Source organism: Ranitomeya imitator, chromosome 2 (genome assembly GCF_032444005.1).
Source record: "Ranitomeya imitator isolate aRanImi1 chromosome 2, aRanImi1.pri, whole genome shotgun sequence".
NCBI classification, from domain to species: Eukaryota; Metazoa; Chordata; class Amphibia; order Anura; family Dendrobatidae; genus Ranitomeya; species Ranitomeya imitator.
Window position 1 is genome coordinate 634,918,302 of NC_091283.1, and position 21,399 is coordinate 634,939,700.

The 21,399-nt window shown below is 44.3% G+C and overlaps 1 protein-coding gene across 1 annotated transcript in view; it reads right to left on the bottom strand.

Moving 5' to 3' along the window:
* Nucleotides 1–16,327, bottom strand: part of LOC138667656 (dorsalin-1-like) — a 57,127-nt gene extending 40,800 nt beyond the window's left edge. The window contains exon 1 of the mRNA XM_069755781.1: nucleotides 16,009–16,327. Coding sequence (XP_069611882.1) covers nucleotides 16,009–16,327 — 319 coding nt within the window. The remainder of the gene's footprint in view (nucleotides 1–16,008) is intronic.
* Nucleotides 16,328–21,399: the final 5,072 nt, after the last annotated feature.

A 21,399-nucleotide genomic window follows, 5' to 3' on the forward strand; every position in this document is an offset into this window, starting at 1 on the left:
GCAAAAAGCATGGATATAGAGCCATTGGAAAAACCTATTGTTCTAACCCCTATAGAACCCTAGCTACACACTCTTACACCCTTCCTAAGAGCGGAAGTTGGCACCCTAGCTTGTACGCAAAATGGCACCCCCGCTCACTGACGGCTGACCCTAGATGCACCCTAAGAAATCCCTATATAGGTGTAGGGTGCACTAAGTTAACAACTACTCTGATTCAACAGATAACGAATGCCGTGGTGAAAAAGAGAAACAGGGGGAGGTTCCTGATGAGGTAATAACACAAAGTTGTACACCTGCTCCTCATCAGGAATTATACATATATCCAATAGCACAATAACCAACCAAATAAGACGAAAAACATCAGATAAAATAATCAGCCGGATTTCTGAATGATTCAGGAATAAGGGGTGTCGCAATAAAGCCTCAATATAATAAACCCTGCAATAACCCTGATCAAAGCTTTTCCTACCTGGCTGCGGAGGTTGGCACCCTAGAAAAAAATTTTAACGCAAAATGGCGCCCCCGCTCCCGTCGACTCTTCCTCACTTACCCTTTCTATTCACCCTCTCTGCTCTCTAATGCGAGGCTTAAAGCCGTTTTGATGTTTTTTGTCTAAATGTTTAATAAAGATTTTTTTAGGTATTAGTTCATGTTAGTCCTGTTTAAAATAATACCAGTGCATCAATTTAATAATTTACATACATCTCTCCCACCACCCCTCCACCCCATCATTGCCCTCTCCATCACCTCCACCATTGCCTTCTGCCCCACCACCTACAGCATTGCCCTTTCCATAACCTCCATCATTGGCTTCTCCTTGTCCACCCCCATCATTGCTTTCTCTGCCAAGACCCCCATAATTGTCCTTTCCATCACCCCCATCATTGCCCTCTCCACCACCTACATACACACACACACCACTCACCTTTCCGCACGTTCCCCGCAGCCGCAGCATTATGCTCCTGACCGGTAGCTTTCTGTCTGACACAGATGCTCACTGAATGCTGACGTCATCCAGACAAGCTGCTGTGTCAGACAGGAAGAGCAGGCAGGAAGTAGGACGGATCCCTGCAGTTCTGCTCACTTGATATCTTCTCTTGTAGGTAGCGGAGCTGCAGGGATTGCTCACTGCCCTCTGCACATGGAGTCAATCTGGCCAGGGGCCCCTAGGAGTCAGGTGAGCAGGCCAGATTGGCCTTAGTATTGGCCGCCCTGCAGGGGCCCACCTCCACCTCTGGGCCCTTCCGGCTGCACATGCGATATGTCTGCCCCTTATCTGTCGAGTATTTTGGATGAATTTCAAAAATGGTCCACCACGTTCACTTTATTTATGTATTGTCTTTCAGCAACTAGATCAGCAAAACATTCCTGTCACTCTAATAAATTATAACACTTTTTAATGCCTCTCATACAAAAATAAGTGCGGGAAATTATTTATTTTTTGCCTTTCAAAAACTAGATTTCCAAAACATTCCCTCCACCATAAAAAAAATAGTTTATTTTAGGTATTAAGAAATCTTAATTTTTCCGCACACAAAAAAATGAGGTTAAAAGTTAAGGCAATGGTATTGCAACAGCTCCTAGTGGAAAATAAATTGAAACACCTTGGGCCTTCCAATGAAGGAGACATAAACTAGATTTTTAGCATTGTAACAAATTCTAGGGCTGTCACCAAGTTATGACTGTTTGAAGATTCAAGATCCACTAGACTGCATCTCATGAATACAGAACAGCAATTGCAAGATTAGATGGTCACAATGAACTGCAGGGAATCTGTCAGCTATGTAATCTAAGAGCAGCATGATGTATGGGCTGATAGCCTGATTTCATTAAGGTGTCACTTAATGGGCTGTGTGTTGCTATATCACTCAAATCAATGTTTTATCAACAGGAGATTATCACTACAAGACTAGGTGTTCTGTGCCTCTTAGGGTACCGTCACATTTAGCGACGCTGCAGCGATATAGACAACGATGCCGATCGCTGCAGCATCGCTGTTTAGGTCGTTGTGTGGTCGCTGGAGAGCTGTCACACAGAGCCGTGCTCTGCTTTACGGCCGGCCGGCGCTGACACAGTGCAGGGAAGCTGACGCCGGGGGACAGACACCGGAATGTAAGTATGTACTGTTTGTTTTTTTTAACTTTTACAATGGTAACCAGGGTAAACATCGGGTTACTAAGCGCGGCCCTGCGCTTAGTAACCCGATGTTTACCCTGGTTACCAGTGAACACATCGCTGGATTGGCGTCACACACGCCGATTCAGCGATGACAGCGGGTGATCAGCGACCAAATAAAGGTCCTGATCATTCCCCAACGACCAACAATCTCCCAGCAGGGGCCTGATCGTTGGTCGCTGTCACACATAACGATTTCGTTAACGATATCGTTGCTACGTCACAAAAAGCAACGATATCGTTAACAAAATCGTTATGTGTGAAGGTACCCTTAGTCAACTGCTTTGTGTAACCTCGCCCCCCGCCACTGATGAGCAGCTTTCTGCTTTTGTACAGTGTAGAGAGAAAGGTACCAATCAGTGGTGTGGGCAAGATTTTTACAGGGCTCAGCATTTAGAGTACTGCTAAATCTACATCAGAGAAAACAATGATTATATCAAAATGACAGCATGCAAACCAGCATGTGACACAACGTTGGAATCAGGGTCTTTACCTCTGTATCATGCTGCTCTCAGACTACATGGAAAAACCTGCTGACATATTGTATTCCCTTTAAGATACAAAAAGCTAATAACAGATTACATGTCCATGAGTTAAAGGTAATGATCGCGCTTTGCAATTGAAGCTTACATAACAGTATATTTTCTCATTAATTAGAGGATTGACAAATGTAATAAAAGCCATGTTACTTCTCCTTAGGCCGGAGTCAGGCGCAACGCATGAAAAATCGGTCCGATTCTCTCACTCGAGAATTGCCACAAAGTTCTTCGTATGGTGATCCATATGTAATCTGTTTGCAATGCGATGATGCGATTTCCTTGCATCTATGTATCCGTATGACATCCATATGCAATCTGTATGCAATGTGATTTTCACATGAGCTTTTACATATAGCAATTCTCTGTCATTTACACATCGTTTTAAAACAAAATATCATTCAAAACACACACACACATGCAGCGCCCCAGGGTCCTGGTCATTGCAGTAATGTCATTCTCCTCTAGGGGAGAGTGGTGTTATGTTTGGAGGCAAAGAAGGACAACTGCATCCAGGTATCACAAACATGCAACACATTTCACACTCCAGGCTACCAGGGGGAGCTCTTGCTCCAATTTGTTAGGTCACTCCCCACACTTTGGTAAAACTGGTGACCTGTAGGGAAAGTTAGTGAGTTGCTGGCTGAGCTCCGCTCAGTTGGTTGGTCCCTGGGATCCTGTCAGAGAACAAAGGAGAAGGACACAGAGCTGTGCATGCCCTCAGAGCTGCAGCTCTTAGAAAGAGACATCGAAGGCAGAACTGTATTGCAGCGAGCATGCAAGGAAGTCATAGCAAAGCAGTGAATATCAGAAGGGGACCAGCCCTACACAGGCTGCCTCCTTTTGAGGCGCAGAATCCCGGTAGCTGGAACACCGAGGGAGTAACGACCTTTATGCCTTGCTCCAGAGACTGGCAGGACAGCTAATTTCACGTTACCTGTCCGCCCTACACCCAGGAGGCATGGTGGCACCCCTTAGAGGCTGGGGCATGATAGAGTCCCGATAAACCACCTCAAGCCACCAGTCATATGGGTTTGTCCTAGCCTATTCTGGGGACAGAGAGAGAGACATAACATCTACAACAGTTGTGAGGACCTAATATGAAGCTTAGCAGTAAGGGACTACAACACTGCAGCGCAAGGGAAGGCTACAGATTTCCACCTGGACAAAGGGGACTCTGGACTTGCCTCCAAACCAGCCGGACTTTGCCTGCCCTGTGATCTGATGACCTGGACTGTGGATGCTGAAGTCTTCAGTAAAGGTAAAGAGACTGCAACCTTGTGTCCTCGTTCTTCACTGCACCTCTCACCATCCACCATCTACACACCGGGAAGCCCTGGGGATACACTTCATCTGTGGAAAGGTATACCATCTAGCTGCCATACCATCACCCCAGCGGACCCCTTTAAGCAGCATCGGTCACCCTGATTGAATACCACAGGTGGCATCACGAACATAAACTCTATCCCTTTAAAGACCTTTCCCTTTTACACGGACATCCCAGGGCCACTGACCGGGTCAGCCACCGTGACATCCCCCTGTGAACCGAAGGACCCGGTACCGAGTACCCCACGGCCCCATGGGGACGGTCCACACACATATCTATAATATAATGCTACGAGTGTCACTCTGTCTGAAGCCTTTATAGACTGCGCAAGCACGACGCGCCTGCGCAGTCTGAACCCCACAGAGGTACGCATCCGGGGATGAGGATTGTGTCTAGGAGATCGCGGTATGTGTAAGCACTGAATGCATACCGCGATCTCCAGCACAACAACTTACATATCCGGCAGTAGCGTAGCTACCGGGGGGCGGAGGGGGCCATCGCCCTGGTCCCGGTTCTCAGAGTGTGCCCACCCTGAACTACGCTACTGTAACTGTTTTGTCATGCACAGCGCGCTGAAACAGTTAAATTCTGTGGCAGAGCAGGGAGAATCGATCTCCCTACTCTGCCGCCTGACTGCTATGGGGCCCTGAAAAGGCGGGGGGTGGCAGCATTGGGCCCCCCACTTGTCATCCCAGGGTCAGCTGTATCGGCATCTAGCCGATGCAGCTGACCGCATTGATGAGGGATGAGCGCTACGCTTATTCTCCTATCATCCCCCTGTCAGCATCTGACGTCACCGACGCTGACACTGATAGGGGGCGTGATGACGTCACTGTCCGGCGCCTGCGGTCCGGAAGTGAGCGGGAGCAGGGAGCAGCGCAGGAACCAGGAAGAAAGGAGGTGAGTATGTATTTATTGTTTTTCTTTATGGGGTCTGCCTTATACTACAGGGTCTGCCTGTGGGGGGTGCTGCCTTATACTACAGAGTCTGCCTGTGGGGGGGAATGCTGCCTTATACTACAGAGTCTGCCTGTGAAGGGGGTGCTGCCTTATACTACAGGGTCTTCCTGTGGGGGGGTGCTGCCTTATACTACAGAGTGTGCCTGTGGGGGGTGCTGCCTTATACTACAGTGTCTGCCTGGGGGGTGCTGCCTTATGGTACAGGGTCTTCCTGTGGGGAGGTGCTGCCTTATACTACAGAGTCTGCCTGTGGGGAGGTGCTGCCTTATACTACAGAGTCTGCCTCTGGGGGGTGCTGCCTTATACTGCAGAGTCTGCCTGTGGGGGTGCTGCCTAATACTACAGGGTCTGCCTATTGGGTGCTGTCTTATACTACAGGGTCTTCCTATGGGGTTCTGCCTCATATTACAGGGTCTGCATACATAAAATACGTCAGCGCAGCAAGCCAGTGACTTTTTACTGCACATGACAGAATGGGGGCGCAGCATTGGTGCAACACATGACAAAATGGGGGCACAGAATGGGAGCAGCACATCACAGAATGGGGTGCAGAATGTGAGCAGCACACTACAGAATGGGGCACAGGATAAGAACATCACATCACAGGATGGGGCGCAGGATGGGAGCAGCACATGACAGGATGTGAGCACCACATGACAGGATGGGGGAGCAGAATTGGAGTAGCACATACCAGGATGGGGCAGCACATACCAAAATGGGCGCGCATGATGGGAGCAGCACATGACAGCATGGGGGTGCAGGATGGGAGCACCACATGACAGGATTGGGACGCAGGGTGGGAGCACATAACAGGATTGGGGCGTGGGATGAGAGCACATGACAGGATGAGGGCACAGGAAGAGAATAGCACATGACAAGATGGAGGCACACAAAACAGGATGAGGGTGCAGGATAGGGGCTGCACATGAAAGGAAGCGGGCGCAGGATGGGTAGATAGATAGATGTCAGTGACCAATTCAATTAGTAGTGTGTGAGTGTGCAAATTATGGGACATGCATGTAATTAATAAAAGATTATTTTTGAGGAAAAAAATGGCATGGGCTCCTGTGCAATTTTCAGAACCAGCAGAGGGAAAGCTAGCACCTGGGAGCTGATGTTAAAAGCCTAGGAAGGGACCATGATACTTGCCTTCCCTCCCCCGGCTAAAAACATCAGTTCCCATCCGCCCCAGAAAAGGCGCATCTCTAAGATGCTGGCACTTAGCCTTGCTCATCCCACTTGCCCTGTAGCGGTGGCAAGTGAGGTAATAGTTGTAGGATTGATGTCACCTTTGTATTGTAAGGTGACATCAAGCCCATGGCTTAGTAATGGACAGGTGTCAATAAGACACGCAACCATTACTAATCCTATAGTTGATGTTACATGTTAAATAAAGACACAGCCAGAATAAAGTCGTTTAATGAAATAAAACACAACACAGTTTTCCCATTTTATTCTTACTCCTAATCCATGCCATTCCCTCGATCTCCTGTAATAAAAATAATAAACCAACAATATTCCCATACCTGTCCATCGTTATGTCCCACGCAGTAATCCATATCTGGGGAATATACAGTTTCAACCAGGATGGTGCCAAGATGCCACCTCCCCAGCTGAAAACAACTGGTGAAAGAGGAGATGCTGTGAGCGGAGCTTCAGTGAGTAGCGGTGACGTCACTGATGCTGCGCTACCTCACACCCTGACCTGCGCTGAACTCTGGAGCATGGGAAAATGCCAGTTCATTTTATTGTTGGTTTATTATTTTACTTTTATTACAGGAGATCGAGGGCATCGGGGATTTAGGTGTGACAGTAAGTATGGTTTAATTTAGAACATTAAAGGAGTCTATGTCTTTATTTTAATTAAAGGCTTTTTTACTCTGTGTCTGTGTTTTCTTTAGTAATGGGGGTATCTTATTGATGCCTCTCTATTACTAACCTCAGGGCTTGAGGTCACAAAGGTGACATCAACCCCCACAAACATTACCCCACTTGACACCGCTACAGGGCAAGTGGGAAGAGCGAGGCTAAGTGCCAGAATTAGCATAACTTAGAGATGCGCCTTTTCTGGGGCAGCTGAGTGCTGATGTTATTACCCAGGGGGACCAATATCCATGGAACCTCTCTAGGTGATTAATATCAGCCCGCAGCTGTCTGCATAGCCTTTGCTGGTTATTAATTCTAGGGGAACCCCACGTCATTTTTTGTTGAGTTCCCCTATTTTAATAGCCAGTAAAGGCTGAGTATACAGTTGTGAGCTGATATTAATAGCCTGGGAAGCTTCATGCGTGTTACCCCCTTCCCAGGCTATAAACATCTGCCCCTAGTCGCTGGTTTTCCCTCTGCTGGTAGCGAAAATTGAGAGGGAGCCTATGCCCTTTTTTCCGTAAAATAATCTTTTATTAATGAAATACATGTCCAGTAATATGCACACACACTGTACTAATTGTATTTGTCACTGACATCTATACAGTATAGCTACCTAATCTTTATGTATTTACTGTACATAGTCCACCTCTTCTATCCTGTCGGCTCCTGCAGTGATATTACAGAAGCGGGCAGATGAATTACTGGCTTTTCTTCTATCTATCTATCTATCTTTCTGTGCAGTATAAATACATATATACAGTATATATGTGTGTGTTGCTGACATATATATATATATACTGTATATAAATATTCTGTGGGTATATTTCTATTCAATCTATTCTATTCTAACCTGTCAGTGTACACCGCACATGAATTACAGGCTTTTCAAAGGACACCGGTGCGTAAAAAACAGACAGCACTCGCATGCTGCGAGTGCTGTGCGTTTTTTCTTGCACCCATAGACTTGCATTGGTGAGACTCTGCCGATATATATGCGTACAATCTCATCATGCTGCGATTTCACTTACACGTAGACTATGCCCGAGAAAAAAAAACGGTGATGTGAGCTTCCCCATAAATTAACACTGGTCCAAGTGCTATGTGATGTTTTCTCGCATAGCACTCGTCCGTATTATATACTAGTGTGACTCCGGCCTAATTGGGACATCTGAAGTCTTATAGGGACAAAAAGGGATTGCAAATCCCCTGCGTTCCCTGCAACATGTCAGCACATTATCCCTGCACCTTCCTTCATTCTGGCCATTTATGGGGGTAATGTTGAAAGAGGGGACAGAAAGTTCATAGACTTGTACATCATTATCTGATTCTGGAAAATAAATGGTTAGGCTAGATGTTGCCATTGAACAAACTGGAGGAGAAGAGAGAAGATAATAAATAATACTTTTATTCATATAGCGCCAATATATTCTACAGCACTTTTCAATTGAGTTGGGGCTTGTACAGACAATAAAGACAATACATAAAAACAATACAAAGCAACACATAGGTCAACAGTTACAGGAGGAGTGATGGCCCTGCTCACAATCTTACAATATTACAATCTATAAAATGGCATTGGGAGAGCATTGCAATGAAATAGACTGAAGGGGTCCGAGAGTTCTGGAGAGGAGACCACAGAAAAGGATGTTGCAGTAAGCTAAGAGGGTTATACTGAGGACATTTACATGGTTTTTGATTGACTTGAAGAAAAACTAAGAGCAGATATATTCCAAGGAGGTACTATGTTCGCGTGTGAATAAACCCCTTAAAGACCAGAGGTATTTTTGGGTTTGCATTTTCATTTTTTGCTCCCGTTCTTCCCAATCATTACTTTTTTATTGTTTTGGTCAAAATGCGGTTAAATTGCAAAAAAAGTGAAATCCCACAGGTGTTTTTTTTTCTACCATGTTCACTAAATGCTAAAACTGACCTGCCATTATGATTCTCTAGGTAATTACGAGTTCATAGACACCAAACATGTATAGGTTCTATTTTATTTAAGTGGTAAAAAAAAATTGTGCCATTTTCCGATACCTGTATCGTCTTAATTTTTCGTGATCTTGGGTCGGGTGAGGGTATATTTTTTGCGTGCCGAACTGACGTTTTTAATTATACCATTTTGGTGCAGATATGATCTTTTGATCGCCTGTTATTGCATTTTAATACAATGTTGTGGCAACCAAAACAAATTTAATTCTGGAGTTTTGACTTTTCCTCGTTATGCCGTTTAGTGATTGGGTTAATTCATTTTTTACATTATTAGATCAGGTGATTCTGAACACTGCGATACCAAATATGTGTATGTTTGTTTTTTTATTGTTTTATTTTGAATGGGGCGAAATGGGGTGATTTGAACTTTTACATTTTTTTATTTTTTTTTATTTTTAAAAACATTTTTTTTTTACTCTTGGAATGCTTCAATAGTCTCCATGGGAGACTAGAAGCTGCCATAATCTGATCGGCTCTGCTACATACAGGCGATGATCAGATCACCTGTCTGTAGCAGAATTGCTCACTTGCTATGAGCGCCAACCACCGGGCTGGTTGTCATGCCGACTCATTGGTGTCCCGCAATCACGTGAAAGGGTCACCAATGGGCAGGATTTCTGGCACGCTTGCTGGAAGCACGAGTTAAATGCCATTGTCAGAGTTTGACAGTAGCATTTAACGGGTTAAGAACAGCGGGTGGATTGTGATTCCTCCCGCAGCTGTTAGCGGCACATGTCAGCAGTTCGAAACAGCTGACATGTGCTGTGAAAGATGTGGGCTCACCACTGGAGCCAACATCAAAGGGAGGGATTCTGACATTGGCGTACTATTAAGCCGGATGTCGGAAAGGGTTTAAAAAAAATGTCCACTGACAGTGTTATAGGCACTTCATAAAAGGAATTAGATTTAACAATTCTGAACCCTATGAATGAGGAATCGAGAAGAGATCCATAATATTAAAATATCTACCTTAATTGTTATTCAATCATAAACATATAAAAATGGGACTGTAAAAATGGAAAGCAGAGATGCCAAGATAGGGACGCTGGGTGTAAGTAATAAGGTAGGATCAAAATAATACAATGTATTTCAATAATACTGTGACTTTAAATATTCCTTTGTCATTATTGTTAAGTAAATCAGAAAAATACAAGTGGCACACTAGATAGTATGGGATAAAAATATGCAATATACTACGCAGCATATAATCAATTAATACATATGTCTTGCATTGCTGACCTAACACCTTGCATTGTTCATGCTTCTGTCAGTGGCATATCTGGGGGGGGGGGCAGCCGGCAGGGGGGCGCAGTTGGGCAGCCTAATTTGGTGGTCTGCAATGTCTCCCCCGGCGGCTACATTCTGCCACCCCCCGGATTGAGAGTCAGCTGTTCTCTGTGCCAACTGTCAAGCTGACAGTCGGCACAGAGAAGCTGCAGCGCGCCGGCTCCCAACATATGTGGACATACCGCATGTGCAGCCTGTGCGGCTGCATCGGGGTTCGGTGGAGATGGAGGGGGGCACCTGCAGGGTGGTTGCAACGTGCAGGGAGAAATCCCTGCAGCTCCGCTGCCTACAAGAGAAGATTGAAGCGGAGCTGCAGCAATCTGTCTTCCTGCCCGCGCTTCCTCTCACACAGGCAGCGCCGCTGGATGACGTCATCATTCAGCGGACGGCTGTGTCACAGGAAGGTGATGAGATGCTGCGGCAGAACGTGTGGAGAGGTGAGAGGTTGTGTGTGTGTATATATAGAGGTACTGTGTGTGTGTATATATAGAGGTGCTGTGTGTGCTGTGTGTGTCTGGCCCCTGGCCAGATTGCCCTCATGTGCGGCGAGCAGGGAGCGATGCCTGCAGCTCCGCTGCCTATGGGAGAAAATTGCAGCAGAGCGGAGCTGAAAGGATCCATCCTGCTTTATGCCTAGCGCTTCCTGTCTGATACAGCAGCGCAGCTGTAAGACTTCAGCATTCAGCGCGTGGCTCTGCCGGAGAGGAAACTACCGGCAACAAAGATGCTGCTGGGGAACATGCGGAGAGGTGAGTGGTGCTTTGTGTGTGTGTGTTTGTCTGCGGGGGAACATGCAGAGAGGTGTTTGTGTGTATGTGTGTCTCTGCAGGGAAACATGCAAAGAGGTGTGTGTGTCTGCGGGGAAGGAACGTGCAGAGAGGTGTGTGTGTGTGCGCATGTGTAGTAGGTGGTGGAGAGGGCAATGATGGGGGTGATGGAAAGGACGATGGGGTGGTGGGGGAGGAGGTAATGATTGAAGTGGTGGGGAGAAAACAATGATAAAAGTGGTGGAAAGGGCAATGATGGGGTGGTGGGGGACAAGGCAATGATGGGAGTGGTGGGGGAAATGGCAATAAAGGAGGAGATGGAGAGGGTAATGATGAGATTGTGGGTGAGAAAGCAATGATGGGGTGGTGGAAGCGGTGATGGGATGGTGGGCAAGAGGCAATGATGGAGGTGGTTGAATGGGCAATGATGTGGGTGGTGGAGGAGAAAACAATCATAGGGGTGTTGGAAAGGGCAATGATGGGGGTGGTGGAAGAAAAGGCAATGATGGGGTGGTGGGGCAGGAGACAATGATGGAGGTGGTTGAATGGGCAATGATGTGGGTGGTGGGGGAGAAAACAATCATAGAGGTGATGGAAAAGGCAATGATGGGGGTTGTGAGGGAGAAGGCAATGATGGAGGTGGTGGGGGAGAAGACAATGATGGTTGTGGTGGAAAGGACAATGATGGTGGTTGTGAGGAGGAGACAATGATGGAAATGGTGAAATGGGCAGTGGTGGGGGAGAAGGCAGTTATGGAGGTGATGGAAAGGGCAATGATATGGGTAGTGTGGGAGAAGGCAATGATGGAGGTGGTGGAAAGGGCAACGATGAGGGTGGTGGGGGAGAAGGCAATGATGGAGGTGGTGGGGGAGAAGACAATGATGGTTGTGGTGGAAAGGACAATGATGGGGGTTGTGAGGGAGAAGGCAATGATGGAGGTGGTGGGGGAGAAGACAATGATGGTTGTGGTGGAAAGGACAATGATGGTGGTTGTGAGGAGGAGACAATGATGGAAATGGTGAAATGGGCAGTGGTGGGGGAGAAGGCAGTTATGGAGGTGATGGAAAGGGCAATGATATGGGTAGTGGGGGAGAAGGCAATGATGGAGGTGGTGGAAAGGGCAACGATGAGGGTGGTGGGGGAGAAGGCAATGATGGAGGTGGTGATGAGGACAATGATGGGGGTGGCGGAGGGGGTAATGAGAGGGGCTACATTATATTCTATGAGGGGGGGCTACATTATATTCTATGAGGGGGCTACATTATGTTCTTTGAGGGTGGCTACATTATATTCTATGAGGGTTGCATTATATTCTATGAGGGGGCTACCCCAACCCCTGCTACATAATTAAGACGTGTGCTACCTTATATTATACCCTGATATTAGTGTTTTACTGCACAATCGGTGGTCTTGTATTTATTTCTCTGTAGCTACATAGTGGGCCCCAAGAATGATTTTCTCTGGTGGACCTATGGTGCTCCAGTCCGATGCTGGATTTGCTCATTGCTTTCTATGGGTGAAAAATCCTGTAAAAATGCTGAAAGAATTGACAAGCTGCAGTTTTCAAAAACAGAGACATTTTCCAGTTCAGTCAGAAGAAAAAAAAACAAGCGTGTGCATGAGATTCCTGAAATTTCATAGCTTTTGCTGGTAGTGTAAAAAGCAGCTTTTAGCTAGCATAAAAAAACCACAGCAAAAACGCAACGTGTGAACATAGCCTTATGGTTACTACCAGTAAGTAAGCAGCAAATTGGATATCAGTAAACTAATCTGCATTACATTGCAAAATGGAGGAAAATAGGAAAAGGAGAGCAGGAAGGAGTTTAAAAGGGATGTCCGGCCTCACTAAAAACTCTACAGGAGCCATGGATGGGCTGCAAATAACAAGATGATGTGTGCATTGCTCACCAGCTGTCACCTGCTCCGATGGTCTGTGCTGGTAATGGAAGCCATGACGTTTCTGTTCTCGTGTGATAACGCTTCAAGGGGTTCATTCACACTGGCATATAAATTGGACGATTTTTTTTATCTGATTGCACTGGGACCAATATAATAATGAGGCCGTGTAGATATTCTCAGCTGTGTTCGGCAGGAGAAACAAAATCGCAGCATGCTGAGTTTTCCCTCCAAATTCGGTACAATGCGAGAAAAAAACAGACCATCAACATCCGATTTTACATTAGAATTCTGCAAACGGTAAATGGTCCTGTAAAAGATTAATAGCTGCTGAGTAAAAAAATGGATATTACACAGATGACAAGGGAGGAAAACAAAATGTCCCACTCTCCTGGATGAGACTCTGACAGATGTTTTATACGCCACTATAAGCGAACCCTAAGGCCCAAGATTAGCTTCAGCGGTCAGCCAACTAGAATGGCTTGTGATCGATTGTTAACAAGCCATTCATGTCACCTGAATGCTGCATCCAATCACAGACCTTAACAGTCCTTAGACAGATGAACAGTGACGTCATGGCTTCTGATGCCGATGCAGGCCACCACCTGTGTTGTGCGACAGCAGGTTAAAATATCTCACTTTATTATTTTGGACTGGGGTGCCAATGGTACATCAGTAACTGTCATTATGGGGCCCACTCTACAGCTACACGCAGTAGCACCACACGACACTGCAGTTTTAAAATTGATTGGTAATGGCTTCAGCAACTGTTAGCGGTAAACAGTGTATGGAACTGGGGACTGCAGCACAGCTCCTAGTCAAGAAGATTTGGCCTGGAGAGGGTGGATATTGAGTGGTCTGATACTGCTCCTTTACACTTTCTCAGCCTGACTTAGTATAATAAGAATAATATGTCACTAGTGCATCACGTGCACTATACCAAGAAAGCACTACTCAGGTAGCGGTATTTGGAGCTAATTGCCCACCTCTATGCAGGGGCCCACCAGAGGATTCCCTTGAGGGAACTGATTGAGTCCATCTTGCCCTCCACACACTGCAGGTTGTCAGTATCAAAGGAAGCAAAGTAGCAGAAGAGGATCAACTGAGCCACTATCATGCTTCACTTAGACAGGGTGTTCTTTTCAGTGTATGATTCATTCTTCCTCTTCCAGTCATACCAAAGAACCACAGGCCCGAAAAATTCCATTATTTTTTTCATTCTATAGAATGGAATCACAAAATGTTTGTCGCTTATCTGTATGGTCTTGGGTATATTGTTGATGACTTTTCTTATGCTTTTGGGCCTGCAAATATGTACGTCTTGGAGTGCAGACATGGAGACCATCAACGTTTGTTTGCCTCCTTGGCAAACTGAAACCTTAGAGCCTGCTGCAACTAAATTTTACCTCAGGTCTTTTACAATCTTTTGAGGCTTTTGACTAACTGCTTCCTCAGGAATCTGGTGGCAGCTGGTGATTACTTCCTCTTTCTTCCATGTCTAGGTAGTGTAGTCATTGTTCCTATAACTTTGAACTTGTGAACATCCATTGCTTTTGCTATCTTATTGTAGGTCATAACAGCCAAAAAGTATGAAAGACACTCTTCGTGAAGGGGTTCTCACAGCGAAAATTGCATTTTGTACTAAATTTGGAGAAATCACTTGTTATGTTAGTTGTGTTGAGCTAGTGAAATTGCTCTCATTTCACTGGTTTATTGCAAACAGCAGAAAATTTGTAAATTTTAATAAACCTGTTTTGCAATGAAGGCTGAATCATTTTGATTTTCAACTTTTTAGGGGGTGCAAGGATTTTAGTAGAGTAGCTCCAGTGTCAAGACGGTCAAGTTGCCTGTGCAATGCAAACCTTATAGATTTTGCATTGCAGCCCATGAACTTCCGTTATATCTATGTTTAATACCGTGTTAGGAAACAGTAACATTAAGAAACAGTAAGCACTTTAAGGAACAAAATTTAGGTTTATAATATTATGGGTAATGACATGGATTTATAAATATAGAACAAAAAAATCTATTATCACTATATTTTAGGTAGTATGTAGAAACATGGCTGACATTGTATATTGTAGTGGTGGGGCAGATATGGTATTTTTGAAATTTGCTAAAGCATTCAGTGATGTCCCTCATGTATACCTAAGTTAGTTCTTTTGGTTTAGAAAGCATCATTTGTGATTGGGTAACTAGCTAGCTCAAGAAGCGATTCCAGAGAATGAACCCTATAAGTGATGTACCCCTAGATACCAGGTGGGGCCACTATTTTCCAACCCATTGATTCATCATATAAAAGTTAGGAATATTAAAATTGTTTGCATGTCTCTAGTTACAATTAATCTATATTCACCAGATGTTATAGGGGGAGTAAAAATGGGAGAGTCACTTTGAAGATCTGAAGGGGTATGCAATGTCAATCTCTGCTCCTTAGGTCAACATTATGTAATTTTTTATCCAAAGAGGTATAAACTCAAGAGAGAAGAACATGTTTGCTTTACAATTAGTACAACCTTATTTTATAAAAATGCAGAACATTATAGCGCACCGATTCTTACATTTCCAACAACATGCACTGAAGCTGAAAAAGGAGCAAATATAGTGAACAGAACAATTCAGAAGCACAGAAAATTTTAATTTGAACGAAGTTTAGCAGGGGGAATTTAATGTCTTGTGGATAGCATTGCAAATTATAGAAATGCATAAGAGACCCATTACAAAAAATATTATGCTAATTGTAAGAATACTTCACAAAACAATCTTTAAAAAAAATAACCAAAAGCTATAAAGCTGCGGAATAATCAACCCTAGGAATTATCTTTGGACAGATACTTTCTTGAAAACAACACAATGCAGAAAGTTGTAATAAATATTTTATTGGATGTCTATTCAAGGGTGCACAGTTTTTTTTTTTTTACTGTTTTAGGGTAAATTGAATTCAAGTCTACCCTTACTATTGGTAGTCAAGAGTTCAAAAGAAGTCTTCTGTTCACCATTTAGTGATACACCTGTTCTCCGGCTTAAACCGGTTGGTAGAAAAGGTTACCTCTCTACATTAAAATATAAATTTCTTAGTAAAAACATTACAATTCAACAATTGAAGCATCATGTTATTACATTTCAGGTTGTGTGAATAAATACATAGGTATAGAAGAGTAGAAGGTATATTCACATCAGCCATACAGAAGTCACGTCCTACCTTCAACATTAAAACTTCGTATTATGTTGGACACTGGCATAGACGTCCTATCATCTGCGTATCGGTTATAGAGATCAATCATATACTGAGGAAGCTTCATTGGGGTCTTCTCTTGAAATAAAAATCCTGTAAGGTTCAGACTCTCTTTAAGATGGTCTTCAATGGTTCCATCTATGGAGCTCAGAATTCCCTCAGCTTCTTCTTCATGATGCGTCAGAAGATCTTCCTCTACTCTTTTAGGCAATGGTTTGTTCAAGGTAAACTTTGCTAGGAATATAACTAGAGAACACAGAATGGGTAACCTGACATACCGCATCATGTTTGGATTTCCTCTTAACGTTGGAGCCGCTTATATTATAATCTCAAGATTCCTCCAGTGGTAAATCGATTTAGCAGGAATAAACCAGGCAAGGCTCTTCTTTGAGTTATTTTTCAAGCTACTATCCTGGCAGTTATGAAGCAGACCAAAGTGCTCACTGTCTCTTATCTGGGGTTTCAATTGCAATGTATCAACTGAGCTTATCACACTGAAGTCCTTAGTTAATGAAGATTCTATAAACATGTTGAACTGGTGTGGGGCATGACGGGAGGCCCTCCATATATTACATGGAAGAGGCTACTGCTTAATTAACTGTCCTTGACCAAATATCCGCATTCTTGATTTGTGAAATTTCCTAAAACTTTGTTTATTCCACTAGACATGACGCCATCCATCATTTTGTTCTTTGAAGGGTTTGTATCCCGAAATAAATATATTAAACTATTTATGGAGGACTAAAGCATAGATTTTCAAGTATACCTATAATCAAGCATTATTTTCTATTTTTTTTTCTTTGAAGACATGAAATTACAAAAATTTCAGCCTTACAGGACTAACAAATTTGTAACAGGGTCTTCTACCTTATGTAAGTTATATTACTAGTATCCTCATATGGGGCAGACAGAATGACAGACCGGGGTTCTTTATTGTCAAGGTTAACATCTATACAGAATATGTTTGTTATTATCATTGTACACTGAAGACATATTATCAAGATCCAATAGGGTATTTGTGACTCAAACCATAAGAAGCAGACTCTTGCGATAATTGATTTGCTCAAAACTAACGACTGAGTCGTAAATTTACCTCACTTTGTCCTGTGCGTAAACTCCGCACTATTGTAAATTCATGGCGAAGGGTTAAAACTTTTTGCTCCTGCAAAAATAATAGCAGCAGTAGGTTTGTGTGCCCAGGTGTCGGACACAGGGATCCTGGAGAGAAGACAGAAACGGTTTGCTACCACTTGTCTTTTATTTCACTGGCTACAGAGCACTCAATAAGTGCTGTGTAATGTACAGAAGCATTGGTGCCGCTTGGCAATCGGTGGAGCAGTCGTGATGTGCGCTGTCGACATGACATGATGCTGCAGCCAAAACACAAACACCGGAATAATGGCCAGTGCTGGACCCTAGGAGGGTGAGTACTATCCGGCTTTATGATTTTACATGACTTCTAGCTTTAATAGTGGAAAACCATTCAAGGTATAGTAGCAAACGGTGAAGGTCACCTTGTAACTAACCACTATCAGTAACTACTCAGTTGCTTGTCCTAAACAAATAATTTTGATCGAGCAGAACTTAGCTGTTCCAATTGTGTACCCTTCAAGCAAGTGGGCTTTTCCTTAAAGTACTTGCCCATTTTTGTTTTGGTTGTGTTGTGCCCATATTTAGTAAGATCCTTCTAAATGGACTAAGCACAAATGCATACACGTAAGGAAAGGAATGTATCAAAAATGTTAGAATGTAAACTAAGTGTTAGTATGTGAAAGTGAAATTATTTCCCAATGTAGTCACAAAGGATAATAATGCAGCTGGTCTTGACAGGCTACAGCCTTAAGCAATAAAGGGACTCTATCACTTCACAAAACTCATCACGTCATAGTGACATGCCAGAAGTTTTTATTATAGGGGGTTCTGGGTAGTGAGAAGCTCCACTAATTCTTAACCCCTTCACGACATATGACATACATGTACGTCATATTTTGCATCCTTGTCTTTGATACAGACTCGCATGCCTTTCCCACATCTTTCCCGGGACATGATGGCTGATTTAAGGTACCGTCACACATAACGATATCGTTAACGATATCGTTGCATTTTGTGACGTAGCAACGATATCGTTAACGAAATCGTTATGCGTGACAGCGACCATCAGGCCCCTGCTGGGAGATCGTTGGTCGCTGGGGAATGATCAGGACTTTATTTCGTCGCTGGATCACCCGCTGACATCGCTGAATCGGCGTGTGTGACGTCTTCACTGGTTACCAGGGTAAACATCGGGTTACTAAGCGCAGGGCCGCGCTTAGTAACCTGATGTTTACCCTGGTTACCACTGTAAAAGTTTAAAAAAAAAACACTACATACTTACCTTCCTGTCACGTCTCTCAGCGTCAGCTTCCCTGCGTCCCCCAGTGTCAGCGCCGGCCGGCCGTAAAGCAGAGCACAGCGGTGACGTCACCGCTCTGCTTTCCGGCCAGCGCTTACACAGTGCAGGGAAGCTGACGCTGGGGGACGCGACAGGAATGTAAGTATGTAGTGTTTTACCCTGGTTACGCGGGGACTTCGGCATCGTTGGTCACTGGAGAGCTGTCTGTGTGACAGCTCTCCAGCGACCACGCAATGACTTACCAACGATCACGGCCAAGTCGTATCGCTGGTCGAGATCGTTGGTAAATCGTTAAGTGTAACGGTACCTTTAGTCAGTCATCACGTGCCTTTACCAACCGTGAGTTGAATGCCAATCACTGTGGTATTTGACCACGCAGGCAGGGGGGAGCATCATTCCACACATCCATCCATCATCGGATGGGTTGCCATCACATGAGTCATTATCATGGGTTACTGAATACCTCCGTGTTGGTCATCATGACGATCCTCATGATGACACATTAAATGGTGAGGAGTTGCAATTCTAGATGCAGCCTATAGACTAGACTTTTTTTCCAGCTCTTGACAATTCCTTCAATTACTTTATTGTTATAGTTATGTCTGTCATATCTATCATACATAAAGAGTAAGAAAAACACACAATAAACAAGAGTACGTTTTATTAGATCATGTGTACTATAGAAATACTTTAACATTATTCAAATGACATAGGCAGAATACATATTATATAGTCATCTAATAAAAAAATATTCCATACGTATTATTAATAAAGAACATAAATTACATCTTCAGAGCAATGGGCACAATGCAAAAAATCCTACAAGCAATATATCTAGTAGTGAGTGACCTAACAGTAATAGAAAAGTGATTCATCCAATATACACTGTGTAAAGTACCAGCTGGGCATTACTACTAGTTTATATTAGGAGTTGGCTTGTGATATAAACCCATGTCTATGAATTCATACAATAAGGCCACGTTCACACAGTCAGTATTTGGTCCGTATTTTACCTCAGTATGTGTAAAAGTACCGTCACATTAAGCGACGCTGCAGCGATATAGGCAACGATGCCGATCGCTGCAGCGTCGCTGTTTCGTCGCTGTGTGGTCACTGGAGAGCTGTCACACAGACAGCTCTCCAGCGACCAACGATGCCGAAGTCCCCTGGTAACCAGGGTAAACATTGGGTTACTAAGCGCGGCCCTGTGCTTAGTAACCCGATGTTTACCCTGGTTACCAGTGAACACATCGCTGGATCGGCGTCACACATGCCGATTCAGCGATGTCTGTGGGAGATCCAGCGACGAAATAAAGTTCTGGCCTTTCTGCTCCGACCAACGATGTCACAGCAGGATCCAGATCGCTGCTGCATGTCAAACACAACGATATCGCTATCCAGGACACTGCAACGTCACGGATCGCTAGCGATATCGTTAAGTTGTTCAGTGTGAAGGTACCTTAAGCCAAAACCAGGAGTGGAGCAATCAGAGAACAAGTATAATAGAAACCCGTCACCACTTCTGTATTCATCACCCACTCCTGGTTTTGGCTTACAAATACTGAGGTAAAATACTGACCAAATACTGATAGTGTGAACATGGCCATAGGATAGGTGATTACTTGTTTTCACCAAAGAACTTCTGTAAGTGTATATTTCCTCATCGTGACATTATAGTAAATCGCCAGTGTCCTATTTACATCATATTATAAAATATTCCTACCTGGAAAAAATGAGATACTGCTTAAAGTATATCCCGACCTGTTAACAGCATGTCATTCTAGGTCCCAAAATTAGTGCTCCATTCTTCTACTGTGCTTAGACAAATCCTGGCTACCAACGCGCGCCACTAGAAAGAGCTGATCGGCTTACTGCTTGCTGTTTTACTACTGATATAAAGGGGTTGTCCAACAGTGAAATACTTGTTTTTTTAGTAATTGATTAAAAATAATAAACAATGGCATACTCTCCTTCCACCCTAACGGATACTGTGCAGGCTACTTCGAAAGGCTCCTCCAGCTCTGGAAGTCTGTGATTGGCTGCAGCGGTCACATCGGAGAAACAACTGGTGCTGTGACTTCTGAAAGGGGAAATTCTTCCTAACTTAGTGTAAACCTTCAAAGCAGCCTATGCCGGATCCGCAGGGCGCTCTAAGGTGAGTATGCCTCTGTTTACTATTTGTAATCAATCCATAGCAAAACAAAAAAAAATACTATTGGACAACCCTTTTATACTGTACCTACTCTTTAAGATGTTTTTTAATATGTGGTAGGCATGGAAAGCCCCTTTAATCTGATTGCTGAGACCCCACAGATCACTCAAAAGACTTCCCAGCAGTCAGCTCCTGCATGAGTGTGCGTACAGCTCCTGCATGAGTGTGCGTACAGCTCCTGCATGAGTGTGCGTACAGCTCCTGATTGAGTGTGCATACAGCTCCTGCATGAATGTGTACAGCTCCTGATTGAGTGTGTGTACAGCTCCTGTATGAGTGTGCATACAGCTCCTGCATCAGTGTGCGTACAGCTCCTGTATGAGTATGCGTACAGCTCCTGATTGAGTGTGCATACAGCTCCTGCATGAGTGTGTGCGTACAGCTCCTGATTGAGTGTGCATACAGCTCCTGCATGAGTGTGCATACAGCTCTTACATGAGTGTGCGTACAGCTCCTGATTGAGTGTGCGTACAGCTCCTGCATGAGTGTGCATACAGCTCCTGATTGAGTGTGCGTACAGCTCCTGCATGAGTGTGTGCATACAGCTCCTGCATGAGTGTGCTTACATCTCCTGCATGAGTGTGCGTACAGCTCCTGATTGAGTGTTCGTACAGCTCCTGCATGAGTGTGTGTGCAGCTCCTGCATGAGTTTGCGTACAGCTCCTGCATGAGTGTGCTTACATCTCCTGCATGAGTGTGCGTACAGCTCCTGATTGAGTGTGCGTACAGCTCCTGACTGAGTGTGCGTACAGCT